General features: G+C 43.6%; 2 protein-coding genes across 30 annotated transcripts in view; one reads left to right on the plus strand and one right to left on the minus strand.

Moving 5' to 3' along the window:
• NEMP2 (nuclear envelope integral membrane protein 2) overlaps positions 1-13,680 on the plus strand; it is a 48,070-nt gene extending 34,390 nt beyond the window's left edge. For 7 of the 14 annotated variants that reach the window (XM_077885106.1, XM_077885092.1, XM_077885096.1 and 4 more), the window contains 2 exons: positions 981-4,204; positions 6,594-13,680. The gene's annotated coding sequence lies outside the window, so the exon portion shown is untranslated. Of the gene's footprint in view, positions 1-980; positions 4,205-5,987; positions 6,551-6,593 lie in introns of those variants that run through there. The other 7 variants (XM_077885093.1, XM_077885098.1, XM_077885097.1 and 4 more) reach the window with 3 other exon arrangements.
• MFSD6 (major facilitator superfamily domain containing 6) overlaps positions 880-15,005 on the minus strand; it is a 69,386-nt gene continuing 55,260 nt past the window's right edge. For 13 of the 16 annotated variants that reach the window (XM_077885081.1, XM_077885082.1, XM_077885079.1 and 10 more), the window contains 4 exons: positions 10,221-10,382; positions 9,286-9,384; positions 7,890-8,170; positions 3,749-5,792 (listed from right to left, as the gene is read on the minus strand). In XM_077885081.1, the coding sequence (XP_077741207.1) occupies positions 5,589-5,792; positions 7,890-8,170; positions 9,286-9,384; positions 10,221-10,382 (746 nt within the window). In that variant the 3' untranslated portion in view covers positions 3,749-5,588. The other 3 variants (XR_013372962.1, XM_077885085.1, XM_077885084.1) reach the window with 3 other exon arrangements.

A 15,005-nucleotide genomic window follows, 5' to 3' on the forward strand; every position in this document is an offset into this window, starting at 1 on the left:
TTTTTGTCCAGCTGTTATGCATAAATAATAGATGTATGATTTTAAAGCCTGCAGTGAGACAGAGGTGTTTATAGGTGACCCCAAGAGTAAGCTGCCTTCTGAGAGTCACCCACTGGGTGATAATGACATTGAGGACTTAACCATGCGGGTGTGGATCTTGACCTTATTTGATTCAGAACCCTGATTTTTGTCCTTGCGCATAGGAAGACCTACCTCACATCAGCCAATTCATAGAGTCTATTTAGGGATTCACAGCTAAAAATAAAACCGGCAGAAGGATTAAAAACGCTTGAATTGATAAAACCAGCAGATTCTCTCCCAGAAGACCCCTTGAAGGGTTCAAATGGTGGTAAGAAGGTTGCTTGAGCAGAAAGAGAACAAAGGGAGTTTGTTGTGTAATTCCCATGCGTAATGTCACCAGACCAAAATCTAATGCAACCCCCTCCGTGGGGCCACCGTTGCTAATATCATGAGAGATTCAATCTGTTGTTAAAGACCACCCTTCCTTTAGGCAGGCCCTGCAAGCTTTACCTTTCTGTGATTGTTGTTTTTGTAATTTTTCTGTCGTTGACTGGCATCTCCACCCCCTTCTACTGGGCATGTTCTTCATTCAGATATGTTGTTAAAATCTGCGGTCTTTTTCTGGCCGAGGAGTCTAATTACGTTCTTCGGGTCCCTATGCTTATTTTTGCTATGACCCCTGAATGTGATACCTTACTAGGTCACCAGAGAGTGTGGTTGAGTGTATATTTACTAGGATAGATCTTGGAAGACACATTCAGTGGGGTGGCTGCTCTTTGTCTCTTGTTTAAATAATTTGGAGGGATCTTTGCTTTTTTATATTTGGTCCATTTTCCAACAAGGCAGTAATCAAAGCAGAAAGGGGAGGAGTACCAGCATTTATTGGCCATCTATCAAGTGCTATATAGACCCTTTCTATGCCTCTTCATTTGGACTTCTAATCACTCTAATCTCTTTAGTGTGGTTTCCATTTTTCAACTGAGGACAGACTCGGAAAAGTTGGTAAAGCGAATCAGAATGTGAGCCTGTGCGGGGCCCGTATGCTCTTGCTGTCGCCTGTAGCGCCGTCTTTAAAAAACAAAGTCAAGTAAGTGGCTCTGGTTAATCAGTTGAAGAGATAGATGACCGTGTCTGATGTTTGGTGCATGCCAGTTCTGGGGCAACAGACCAGTTCCCCCGCCTTCCATCAACCACAGACAGGACTTTTGTACCCTAAAAATGAATGAGAATTAAGTTGAGTAGCACTGGTCCACATGTTATTTTTTGAGACTTCCATTGCTCTCTTAGCGAACCAAAAGTTCCTGACCTTTTCAAAATACAAGTTTACAAAGAGAAGATCCTCGGCTGACTATCTGGCAAAGAGTAGGGGATGTAACTTGTTTAAATGATCATAAAATTCTTGCTTACATTTTTTTTTTTGACACCCTTTAGAAGAAAAATATTGAAACTGTGGAACAAATGTCTTATAACCTCTCCTGTCTGGCTTTTACACACTATAGAATTACCTTTGTTACTTGTCATTTTTCCCAGCTCTTAAATTTATATTTTGCTTAATTTTGTCAGTTAACTTGTACCTACACACAACTTGATGATTATAGTGCATATGGGAGCTGAATGCTTGGTGGTGTAGGCAACCCTTTTAACATAGCACTGTAGTGTGGGAGATACAGACTTGGGGCTCCAGAGCCTGCACATCCCCCCCATCGCTGTGAGGTTCTGGGTGTCCATCTAATCCATCTAAAAATCTCCCTGGAGCCGCAGCGGGGCAGGCGGTCCTGTGTTAGCCGCCCGAAGCGGGGAGAGCTGAGTGAGAGGCAGGCGCCCCCAGATGGGCTCACCGTGTTTCCGGTTACTCTCAGGCACAGTTTGCCCTGGCATCGGGTCACTTCCTTTCTGATTTCCTTTTTCTCACCCCTTTATTCTGCCCCACCCGCTTGGTGGTTTGGAATTCCTGAGCCAGCCATTCCTAGAGCTATGCTGGGATGGCACAGGGGTGTTTGGGGCTTCAGAAATCGCTTTGTCTTGTCCCCATGCACAAGAGGACGGGAGACCTTCTGGAAGGGAAATCACCTTTACTTCCCTAGTCAGCTGTCACGGCATACCTCACCTTCACAGAATAAGAGGATTCTAGGATCCAGCCTCTCGCCCTGAGATGAGGAAACTGAGGCCCAGACGGCTCCCCAAAGTAATCTCTCTGTAACTACACTGTCCAGTCTGGTAGCCGTGAGCCTCATGTGGCTGTTTGAATACAGTGAGAGATCCGGCTTCTTCGGCTGCGCTCGTCAGGGTACAAGTGCTTACTGGCCCCCGTGGCCAGCGGCTACCACCCCAGACCATGCAGCTCTGCTGAAGCCGGAGCGATTGCTCCTGGTGGCACGGCTGTCTGCCAATCCTTGCCCTTGTGTGACACGGGCCTTCAGGGTCCCTGCCCACCTCCCAGGCGGTCTCCATAGGGTTGCCAGACCACACAGGGCCTCTCCGGAGTGCAAGGGGTCCGACCCTCCCGACTAACAAAGTTCCAGGAGTGGGGAGGTGCTGCAGTGCTAGGCATCTGGGAGTATCTAGAAATCCTGCTGGGACTAGAACCACACACGTGCATGTCAGGCACACGCGTAGGCCTGGCTGCTTAGAGCCTGTTCCAGCACAACAGAAGCATGCAGTGGCCTCCGCGTCCCGGGGAAGGTGCCGTTGGACCTGAGCCTTGGCATCAAGCAGGTTTGAAGTTGCATCATTTGTATCCTGGCTTTGTGCTCGTGGTCCCGTGAGGGGGTCTGCCAGCTGCAGACTCGTCCTAGGAGGGAAGCTACTCCCATATACGGGGTGGGGGAGGCGAGCTGTACTTACCACGCTGGGTTGTTAGGGGACAAGAGGTAACCTCTGTTCACAGCCACCACTCAGGAACTGCGGATGTGGCCGTCCTTTTCCAAGGACTGCTTAGAGGAGCGCTGCTTAAATAATGGTCCCAGGAGCACCAGCGCCCCCCCCCCCCCCCCCCGCCCCCGTCCTGGGTAAGTGCCCACCCGGAGCTGCCTAGCCGACCACTTTGTGCCCACGGCAAGAGTAGTGAGCCAGGAAGGCAGCATCCTCTTCCTGTGAGTTAGCCTGGGCTGTTCATGAGGTTTGTGAGCTAGTGGATCTACGTGTATTACGATCATGGTCTACTTAATAGTCTACTTAAGGCTTTGGGCCATAGTTTAAGAATTGGCAGCTAACCTCTTTGGATCCAGATAAGCTCAGCGCTCAGCTAATTCACCCTTTCTACAAGAGAAAGAGTGTGAAGGAAGACGACAGCCCAGGCTTTGTGACAACTCTGGGGAATCTTCCAGGGAGACTTCCAGGAAGTTGCAAGTGGGGTTATGAAATTCTCAAAATTTAATTTGCACCCACTTTAATATTTTCTAAGCGGTGCCTGGCTGGCTCAGTCAGTAGAGCACATGACTCTCGCTCTCAGGCCATGAGTTCAAGCCCCGTGTTGAGCATGAAGCCTACTTAAAAAGCAGATAAATAAATAGAAAATAAAACAATAAGATGCCGGTGGGTGCTTTAGCGACAGTATGAAGTCAAGAAGTCCACGAACCCATGAAGGTGTCTGTCCTAAAAGGCTACAAAGTCCTGCATTACTGAATCAGCTCTCAAAGTGAATGTTCCATGACAAAGGCCTGTTGAATTTGGCCTCCATCATTACAGAGTAAAGGGCTTTTGTTTGGTCACATCTTTATCATTTAAGAAACTTTTAAAAATGATATTTATTTTTATTTCAACATGTCAACTGCATTTCCAAAACAGCAGGCTTTTCAAAGGAATAAATCAGAACTGTAAACACAAGACACAGTATAAGTTTTTGACTTCCTAAAGTCAGTTTCACAAACCCACATACTGTACATTCATAGGTGAGGTTCAGCCTGTCGTCCATTTCTTTATTTCTCTAATTACATAAGCATAATAAATCATCTGATTTTAAAGGTCACTTAAAATGAGTCATGATAATTTACAGTACAGTACGTTTCAGTTCAAGTGCAAAAATAACTTTGTTTAACTCTATTCCTTTCCATTATTTTATTTTTAAGCTGTGTTTTGTGGCAAAGCTAGACATCCAAATATAGAATCTCTCCTCCCAGATGCAGTATCGGGCAGAAGGATGGTGTCGTGGAGAAGCCTTCAGTCCACAACTCATCCTAATAAGGTGAGTTGCTTGTTTTCCACTCTGCTCGCCTCCTTCCTCTCTCCTGTGCTCACTCACAGTTCCTACACACACCATCGTGGACCTTCACTCAGCAAAAGCAGCATTCCCTTTTCTACAGCCCCCCCCCCCCCCCCCCCCGGCTTCCTCCTATTCTCAGCTTTTCATTTTCAGCAGCAGGCTTGACCCATGAGTCACCGAGCCACTGTCCTGGCTGTAGCTGTACTATTTACAGTAGCACACCCCTATCTGATCCCTGGTGTCTGACGGGATCTTCGTGGAAAAGAATATTCTGAGATTTGTTTCTTTAGTCATTGGAAAATATAGTTACTTCTTATTCTGGTCTTTTCCATTCCTGGCCTCCTATTCACCAACTTTTCCCCTCACCAAAAACAAAAATTTACCCATTGTGTAAATCTTAAAAATTGTATCCCTCTCCCAGGCACTTAAATCTTATACTGTTATTTGTAAATAGTACTGCTTAATTCGAGAAACCCTTAGGAATCCAGTGATTTTTAAAAAATTCCATCAGCTACTTAGAGCCCAAATCACTATAAAACTGTTAAATAGTGATAGAGGCTATTTACAGTATCACTATATTTAGTAAACTCTTGTCTGTCAAGCCATAGGATACTGAGTTGGTTGGTTGATTTGAATTATTCCCTCCTCTGGTCTTAAAGCCCATTTAAAACAAAAGGCATTTTAAAGCTCAGCTTAGTTTGCAGTAGTCAGTAACGGCTTTTGCTGCTCAGAGGATTGACTATTTTCATTACATACCATATACATATAAAAATATATTTGCTAGAGATATGCCAAGTTTCTGATGAAACTTTTTTTTTTTTTTTGTAACAAAAGCTTATAAGCTAGTAACTTTTATCTGGCTACTTTTCTTAAATATGTAATTTTTTTAAATAGTTCCCTTCAAGAGAAACAAAATTATAGCTCTATTTTATTTCTTCCCAGTTTGCATTAAGAACCAAATAATTAGAATAAATAATCAGAAGAGGGAAATTGCATCAGCATTCACCTTGAAACACTTTCTTTCCCTCCGCTTACTTAGTGTAACTGCTGCTCTCAACCCTACTGCATTGGCAAAGAAGTCCTATGGTCCCTAACCTAACCAATCTCAGAACTGGAAGTCCTCCCCAAACTCCCATTTCCCCTCTGTGCTTCCCAGGGGGATTATGGAAGTTTACCTGTTTCTGCCAACATGTACTGTAGCTCCTGTGTGTGTATGTGTGTTTCCATGTTGATGAGTCCAGGTATTTAGAAGCGTGTATAGTGCTATGCTTCTCAAGGTGAGGCAGGTCTTAGGTTCAGGGAGCCTCTCCCTGTGTCCTGGCAGAGGGGCCCGGTTCCATGCAGGGTGTGAGATGAGTGGGAGCCCTCAGTGTCCCCCAGCGGCGGGCTGAGCCTGCTGGTCCTCCCGCTTCTCCACACGCTGGTCCACACTGGGGTGGGTGGGGCTGCTCTGCGTCTGAGGTGCTGCTGCTGGAGGGGATGGCTGGTTTCTAGATGGGTCAGACTGAGTCTCACGTGGGACAGGCCGGGCTCCACCAGCTAGAGAATCACCCCGATTCTCACTGGTCCCCTGGAAGGACAAAAAGAGAAGATGTTCTGTAGTTAGTGCTACTAGCAAAGAAACCCAACACGTTTTATATGCCTTCAAGTAAGATCTAAGAAACATGGGGAGATCACTCTGAAGTAACTTCAGGGAACAAATAATAGAGGAATAAAGATAGAATGTCTTACCTTTTATCTCCTTTCCTATGTGCAACTGCCAAAGCCGCATGAAAAACACAAACACTATAAGCAGACACATCTTGTGGGTAAAGGAACATCACTACCAAGATGCTGGTTACTACTCGGAAAACAATCTACATCAGCAAATATGTACTGAGCCTCCACCATCGTGACAGGTCACAGAGCAAGCAGCATGAAATGAAACTCGGGTCATTTCCTGAGACCACAGGATCCAAGAGCAGGAAGCAGCCTCAGGGACAAGGCCAGGAAAAGACTGTCCTGGAATTACAAGTCCTGATGAATATTTGGGATTTGAAGTACATACTAAAAGTTAAGACTGAACAGCTGCATAAAAAGGGGGAATGGAAATAAGCTCTTAGGGTCACCAACCATAAGTAGCTGTGAGTTACGCATACTCCAGCACACCACCCCCATCAAGTCTGTGAAATGCCACGTGGGCACATTCCATGATACATTCTTGATTGCTACAAATCAAGAAACATGTTTGTTTTTTTTTTTAGAATGAATTTTCCTCTTACATATATCACTTCAAAAAGCTGACCACCAAAGAAAAAGTTTTATTTCTGTGACTGATTCTAAAATGTAAAGAAATCTTAATATAATGACTTTTTTTTTCTTTTTTTTTAAGAGATTTTATTTATTCATGAGAGACAGAGAGGCAGAGACACAGGCGTAGGGAGAAGCAGGCTCCCTGCGGGGAGCCCGACGTGGGACTCGATCCCAGGACCCCGCGGTCCCAGGACCCTGGGGTCACGGCCTGGGCTGAAGGCAGAGGCTCAACCACCGAGCCACCTGGGCTGCCCAATGTAATGACTTCTTATTCGTAAGGATAACTAAGCCATACCAGCCAGTGTTTTAGTCCTGCCATGCCAGCCAAAGAAATGTAATGCGACATAAGCCTAATAGGAGGAGTACCCAAAGTAATGAAAACACTGCTATTCGAGCAGAAATCTCATCCTTTCTTCTGCTTCACCTCTCTTATATGCTCCTCCCACCCCAAGATGCTCCTTTTTGACTGAGCAGTGACATTCATGTGAGTTTATAATCTCGATAAATGAGTAAGATCATGCATGGGCCACGATGCGTTATGAGATTGGGTGAAGAATCAGATTTGGTTTAAATTATAGAAATATTAAAAAAAAAATATTACATGTTTACAAAGTCATGATAAATTTCATTAAGGTAGCTCAAATTTTCTAAAAAGGAAATTATCCAGTTACTCCTTATTTTTGTCTTTCTTATGTGTCCTTTGAAGTTACTCTAGATAAGACCTGATGTGTGTGACTCACTGAGTATAAGGATGTGATTAATATAAACAGGGAAGTAGACTCATTATTTTAACCCAACTATTCATAGAAGTCACACTTGATCATTTCCAAAGACCGTATATAGCTCTAGTTAACAATTACCCACACTATTTTATCGACTCAGGAGAGACCACATCTCTAGGGATAAAAAACAAAACCAAGCACACTTTTTCTCATGTGAGGCCACCAGCAAAACAACCCATTTCCCATCAGACTCCTACTTTGGCTCAGCGTACTAATGTATCAGATATTTACTGAAGTCTTATATCTATAATGTCCCCACCAGCTTTTTTGAATTACAGAGATTAATAAATAATGGTCTCCTGTGGCAAGAACCATATATCCTCACTGGAACTGGTATCTGTCAACACTGAAATTTTAAAGAAATATACAATTTCTTGGATTTATTTTCATTTTCAAGAAACAGGCTTCTCTAAGAAGCCCTCCTGAACTCCTTAAGGCAGAATTTTCCCTCTGCAGAACTGTGTAATACACCTCTATAATGCACTTGTCCCAGAATACTGAAATTGTCCGCCTGTCTCTTTTGCCCACTAGACCTTCCCTAAATCTTGCTGAGTGAATCACACAGCTGAGCCCACTTACGGGAGCGAATTTACCTGCAAAGGCTGTATCTCAGGAGCTCGGCTGTCTCTCATCAGCTGCATCATCTCTTTAATTTGGTAGAGTGCATAGACAAAGGTCACCCAGGGAGAGGAACTGACCCCCCAGGCTGGCTTGTTCACATCCTCCTGTTCTTCCTGGTGCTTGGTTTTCTTGGGTGGAAGTCTGGGCTCGATGCGTGGCAGGACATCCTCTGTCTGTTGCTGTACCAAGTCAATGGTTGCTATGGGAACAGGACTAGAGGGAACAGGAATCCTTTCTGCCAACATTGTCTTGTCTGGAGAGAAAATCACGTTTAAATCATTTTTCAGTTTTCTACATATTTGAACAAACAAAAATAAATAAGCAGACAATCCTGTAAGACCATTCTATGTACTTGGCAACATCAGTAACTTGCTGTGTATTGAGGGCTGCTTGGTGCAAGGACTGAACGATCGATGTGATGTTGATCTTCCAGGACCTCTTTATGTCTATACATAAACTTACATTTATTTACAAAATGTATTTTTTCATTAAACTTAGATATCACTTAATCTGGGGACATGGCTTATAGTGAATGTGGCCTTACGTCCATTTACAGGGCTGAGTTTTTAAAGATAAGCATCAAAACAGTAACAGTTGATTTTATTGGCCTTTTACTGAAGGCAAGGACAAACACTGTGTCATCCACTTAGGATTTAAAAAAAAAGTGAGAAAAATCAGCATTGGTCCTCCTTTCTGTATAACTTGCTAGCATTAAAATCTGCCTCTGGGATTTTCTATAACAAATTAGAAGCACTTAAGCTACTTAAGGCAAATGCTGCTTAAAGAACAGAACATCAAAGATGATGAGCCTTGTTCTGGGACATAAGAGCTAAGCAAGAATATTTCCATTCTGCTGGTTGGTTTTCATTAGAAAACAAAAGTTGATTCAACTTGTATATTCTATTTGATAGAACCTCCTTTCTATGTAACAATTTTAATGAAGGCCATGCCTGGGTAAGGAAAACTTCAAATTTAAGTTTTTTTAAGATACTTTTTTTCAAAGGAATGTAAAAGCATAACAGTACCACTCTCTATTATAAAATTACTGTATAACTTTATATGTATTTGATTCAAATTTGAAATCCCTTAGAATACCAGAGGAATTTAAAACCGGTTACTTCCTGTATCACCTCGTACTATAGAACAAAACAAAACCAAGAACTTTAAGCTACTTAAAATGGCCAGTACTGGTTTCAGCACAGCTTCTCTTAGCAGTGGTGCACAGAAGTTCACGGACAGACCACGGGGAAAATGCAGCCAAGCAGCTGGGCTGTGTGCTGTTGCTACCTCCGGGCTTCTGAGGGGTGTGTGTAGAATTCTCCATGGCTTCAATCTTTAGAACCAGTAAGAAATAATGGACAGGCTTACCTTCTTCTTCATCTGGCACTGCCAGCCACTGGATCAGGGCAAAAAGCAGGAGGATCACCAGGCAGGCCATGCCGATCCCCCGAAAAGTCGCAGCAGCCCCTGTGAGAACAACAACCAGAGCACTGAATAGAGTAATTCCAGGAAGTGCAGATGGCCTCCATCCCAAATTGTCAATGTGCTGAAGTGCAGGGAAGGCAGCAGAGCTTGGGATAAACCAGAGAACAATGAATAGCCAGTGGCTTCATATGGTGGAAAAACACAGGCCTGCTACATGCCAGGAGCCCCCGATGCTGGGGTTGGGTTGGTCATTCATCAAAGCTCCAAACTACATTTACAAAGGATCATCTCTGAGCCTCTTACCGTAAAGGTCCGTGGTGCTCTCTTCTTCCTAAAGCCCATTTCTTCCTGAACCCCCAGTAGGGTTCAGCAGCCCTACTGACCAGGAATTGGAATGGCAGAGACCGGGGGCAGGGTAGTCTCCTCGCCCCGAACCCTGGATCTCCGACAAGGGAGATCCGACACCGCAGACAGGTGGTGTCAACAGAGACGTGGGGATGTTACCAAAGGCGGCAAATCACTAGAGTTTTCTGGAATAATAATGAATTCTCTTTCCTCTAGCGTCATTATCAGCAGGTTTGGGGCGCCTTGCTTCAAACCAAAAGCACATGTGCTTACTCTTGTTTGGCTCCTTTGAGGGACCGGTGTAGCATCCCACTAGGCTGTCAGAAAGCGTGCACAGGGACAGGCCGGCTCTAATAATCCTGATGACTTAAGCACACTGCTTTACAACTACGGCTACCATCGTGTGAGAAAGGTAACCTGGACACTGGAGTTTAGCTCCTGGCCATCCAGTAGTAACCTGTTAACGGAGGTGTTGCTGAAAAATCTTAAGTTTTCAACAAAGAAGGAGGGGAAGAGGAGAAAGCCGTTCTTACCAAAATAATTGACTAATACGCCTCCGATCATGGCACCACAACCTCTCCCCAAGCCCAGGTGCAGGCCCTGCAGGATGCCCTGAGCAGAGGTCCTCAGCTCAGGGGGAACTGCCGCACTGAGGTAAGAAATGCATGCAGCCCAGATGGCTGCGTGCGTCACTCCTGGAGAGGAAGAAGAGAGGGGGTGTCTGATGAGCGTTCCTTAGGTTACTCTTTTTTGGAGTGCAAGATATTTAATCACACACACACACACACATACCTAATAAAGACATACACTTGATTTCTAGAAAAATATGCATAACATAAAATTTACCATCTTAACGATTTTTAAGTGCATAGTTCAGTAGCATTAGGTACATTCAGAGTGATACTACAACCATCCATCTCCAGAATTTTGTCATCTCAAACTGAAACTCCTACTCATTAAGCAATAACTCCACTTAGGCCCTGGAAGCCACCATTCTGCTTTCTCTGAATTTGACTCCTCTGGGTCCCTCATATAAGCAGAATTGGAACTTGTCCTTTTGTGTCGGGTTTATTCACTTGGCATAACGTCTTCAGAGTTCATCCAAGTTGTAGCACGTACCAGAATTTCCCTCCTTTGGAATATTCTCTTGCACGGAGATAACACTTTTCATTCATCTTTTGATGGACATTTCCATTGTGTCCACCTTCTGGCTATTGTGAATACTGCTGCTGTGTATATGGGGTGCTCCAGCATCTGCTGGGTCCCCTGCTGTCAGTTCTTTGGTGTGTACGCCTAGAGGTGGAATTACTGGGTCAGATACTAAGAGCACGTCCAACACTTTGGGGAACTGCCTGTTTTCCACAGTTGTACCATTTTACATTCCCATGAAGAGATGCACAAGAGTTAGGTCCATTTTCTCCACAACAGTGACCAGCACTTGTCACTATATTTTTTTATAATAGCACTCCTAAAGGGTATAAAGTGGTATCTCGTGGTTTTGATCTGCATTCTCTAGTGGTTAGTGATGAGGAGCATCTTTTTATATGTTTACTGGCTACTTGTATATCATCTTTGGAGAAATGTCTACTTAAGTCCTTTGTCCATTTTTGAACTGGGTTCTTTGGGGGTTTTTGCTTTTGAGTTGTAGGAGTTTTTTATAATTTTGGGTTTTAACCCCTTATTGGACACCTATTTTGACTTAAGGTTATTTCTAATTTTTCCCATTATAATTAGCACCATGATTAACATTTCTAGAGATACAGCTTTTTACATATCTGAGATTATTTATTTGGCAATAATTCTACAAATATGCTTACTGACGCCGAGGATGCCTTTTTAGTATATAGTTCTAATTTGTTTTCCAAAAGAGAATAGAGACTATTTACAGTGCCTCAATATCCATTTCGTTATATTTTCACCATTTGCTGGGAGGGAAGGAAGGATAAAAATAACAGATTAAAAATACTTTTGTTTTGGCAAACTGCATTGTCTGATTTTACATCTTTATTAGAGTACTGCCTTAAATGTAATAAAAAAGATATTGTCACAATAGGTTTTATAACTGGAAGGGGTATAGAAATCATGTAGTTCTGCCTAGATTAACTCATGAGCTTTCTCCCTGAAAAATAATATCATTTGGAGAGAACAGCATCAGAAACTCCTAACTTATGTTTGGAAAAATAAAAAGATTAATATTCATTTAAGATTTAATCTGACATTAGTCTGCTTCTGACCAAAATGGAATACTGGACTAGATTTGCCACCCTTCTGAAACAATAAAAAACTGGACACAATATATAAAACGTCTTGTTCCCAAGATGCTGAACATCAATAGTAAGGACAGTGATCTCTGATGGGAAACAAATGAGCCGCACCTTGCTGCCTGATTAGAGGTTTGGTTTTTTAAGGTTTTACTTATTTATTCATGAGAGAGACACAGAGAGAGGCAGAGACAGAGGCAGAGGGAGAAGCAGGCTCCATGCAGGGAGCCCGACATGGGACTTGATCCCAGGTCCTCAGGATCACGCCCTCAGCCCAAGGCAGACACTCAACCACTGAGCCACCTGCACTGCCCCCCCACCCCGCCCCCACCCAGTAGGGTTGAAAGCTGCCGGGCCTAGAGGGGGAGCCACTGAGTTGAGACCCAGGCAGCTGGAGTTCCAGGGGCGAGTACCAGAGAGGAGAGAGCTTTACAGAGAGAAGCCGCAGGGATCTGCAGGTGGTCGCCCTTAACGGGGGGTACCCGCGTGTCGCGGCAGAACCACGGGTGCAGACTCCACGACCAAGGAAAGCAGCATCCAAAAGCATCACAGAGAACAGTACTACGATCCCATACAGGGCCTCGACACTACCTGCTTCCGCCAAACTGGAAAACCCGATTCCTGGGATTGGGAGAGTCCTCCCAGGGGTCTTGTGTTTGTATTATGAAAGAATTAGTCTGAAAGCCACCCTGGGCCCTTCAAAACTCCAAAGGATCGTACTGTTTCCACATAACTTCTCTGTATCCCGGTACAAAGCACAGGAATATTTGTAGAAAGACAGAACTGAACTGTCCAGCACTCAACACAGTAAAATGCACAACGTCTAGCATAGGGTTCAGTTACCAGGGATGAGCTAGAGGGTCCAATAATGAATCAACAGTGTTCCACTGCACACCTTAGATTATAGACCCTATAGTTGAATAAAAATTTTTATGAGGTTTATATAGGTTTTGGTAATCATGTCAAGTAGGTTATTTTTTACCTAGAAAAATGGACTAGATTAGAAGTAGTATGTACACTGAATTTCCACAGAAGTTAAAGTATTTGCTTTATCTGAGCAAACAACTGTAACCTTAGATATGCCAGCTTTCTCAGAGCTGAGTAATTCCTGGGTAGTCGCTCTTTTTTAAAGATTTATTTATTTGAGAGCGAGCGAGCACAGTGGCACCTGAGCAGGGAGAAGGGCAGAGGGTGGCGGCGAGAATCCCAGGCCCGCTGCCCGCTGAGTGTGGATGCACCGGGGCTCGACCCCAGGACCCCGAGATCGTGGCCTGGGCAAACTAGGAGGTGGCCACTCAACCGACGGCGCCACCCAGCGGCCCCGTGATCTGCATTGGTGAGTGGCGACACAGTAGTTAGTACACGATGGAAATGTCAGGTGTTCCCCTTTATGTCATTAAAGATGCTGCTGACTACATTTCTTTTCAGATCTGTATATTTCTTCACTAAGGGGAAAATTCAAATGTTCTAAGAAATAAGATGAATATATCCAAAGTGAAATCCAACATAGGTGTGGAAATCATTTCTTAAAGATGAATCATTAAGGGGCGCCTTGGGGGCCCAGCGGTTGAGCGTCTGCCTTGGGCCCAGGGCGCGACCCCAGGGTCCCGGGATCGAGTCCCACATCAGGCTCCCCGCAGGGAGTCTGCTTCTCCCTCTGCCTGTGTCTCTGCCTCTCTTTCTCTCTGTGTCTCTCATGAATGAATAAATAAAATCCTTAAAAAAAAAAAAAGATGAATCATCAAAGATCTGAGACCGCACCAAATGACTGTAAACTAACTTTAAAAGTGAAGCCAAATCCAGCGATATGTCTGTGTGTGAGCAATCAATTGCTGGATTTACAAGTAGACAAAGGTAGGCCTATGTATTTATGTGATCAAAACTGTAACAAATATATTTTTATTATAATTCCAGGTCAAATAGAATTGTAGCGGTAAACAGGATTCCTTTTTTTTTTCTCTCAAAATTCTAAGGGTTTTCTAAAACCTTGAGTTCCAAGATAAAGCATTTTTCAGCAGAATGACTGAAGTCAGATTCTTTTTTTTTTTTTTCCCCCTAATTTATTTACATGACAGCGAGAGCACCAGCAGGGGGAGAAGTAGGGGCAGAGGGGGAAGCAGGCTCCCTGCTGAGCAGGGAACCAGATGTGGGGCTGATCCCAGGACCCCGAGATCACGACCTGAGCCAAAGGCAGACACTCGACCAACTGAACCATCCAGGTGTCCCTAAGTCGGGTATCTTATTAAAGATTCTAAACTATTCTTATAATTTGAGGGCTAGTAGGATGTGGCAGCTGGACTAGATGCTCTACAGTTAGATCTCTAGAATTTCCTTATTCCTTTTTGGGACTAATTAGAATTGGGAATTACATTGCTTAAAGCAACTCAGAGTGTTAACTGAAGGAAAATCTAGTAAAGCATTTAGTAAAAAGTTTTCTTTGGTACCAGTAGCAAAAGGATGAAAGCTCCTCTGCTTGTATGCTCCAATATCTTCCAGAGCAGGTAGAGAATTAAAAATAGGTTTCTCTGAGATACCTTATTTCAAAATTTGTAAATACAAGAATCCATACCACTTCCTAGAAAAGAAACTAGCAAAACTGAAAAATTCACAAGATAGGATTGGGTTGGTTAATATCACCTTTGTATATAAAATACAATTGTGGAGTTGTGGTTCCTATTCTTGAGGTAAATATGGAAACTTCCAGTAATCATATTAGTTACCTGAAACTCTTCCAGTGTTTTTACTACAGTTGTGTTCTGGTCCTCTAATTTTAAAATAATAAAAAAGCAATCTAGAAACCTAAAAGCTCTCCACCGTTTTTTCATACTTGTAAGACAAGAAAGTCTTAACAATTGTGCTACCTGAAACAACTTTTCTGTAAGATTTTCTGTAAGATTCCCCTCAAAATAAGCATGATGATGAAATAAGCAAATGGGTTCCATGGCACGGGCAAAAGTGTTTTCACACGAGGGCTACAACTTTTTAAACCTTTTAGTACGAGCTAACTAGGTTGGTGGATCAGATAGTCTAAGACCAAAAAGATGCTCCCTCCTGGCT

This window comes from Canis aureus, chromosome 36 (assembly GCF_053574225.1).
Source record: "Canis aureus isolate CA01 chromosome 36, VMU_Caureus_v.1.0, whole genome shotgun sequence".
Classification (NCBI taxonomy): domain Eukaryota; kingdom Metazoa; phylum Chordata; class Mammalia; order Carnivora; family Canidae; genus Canis; species Canis aureus.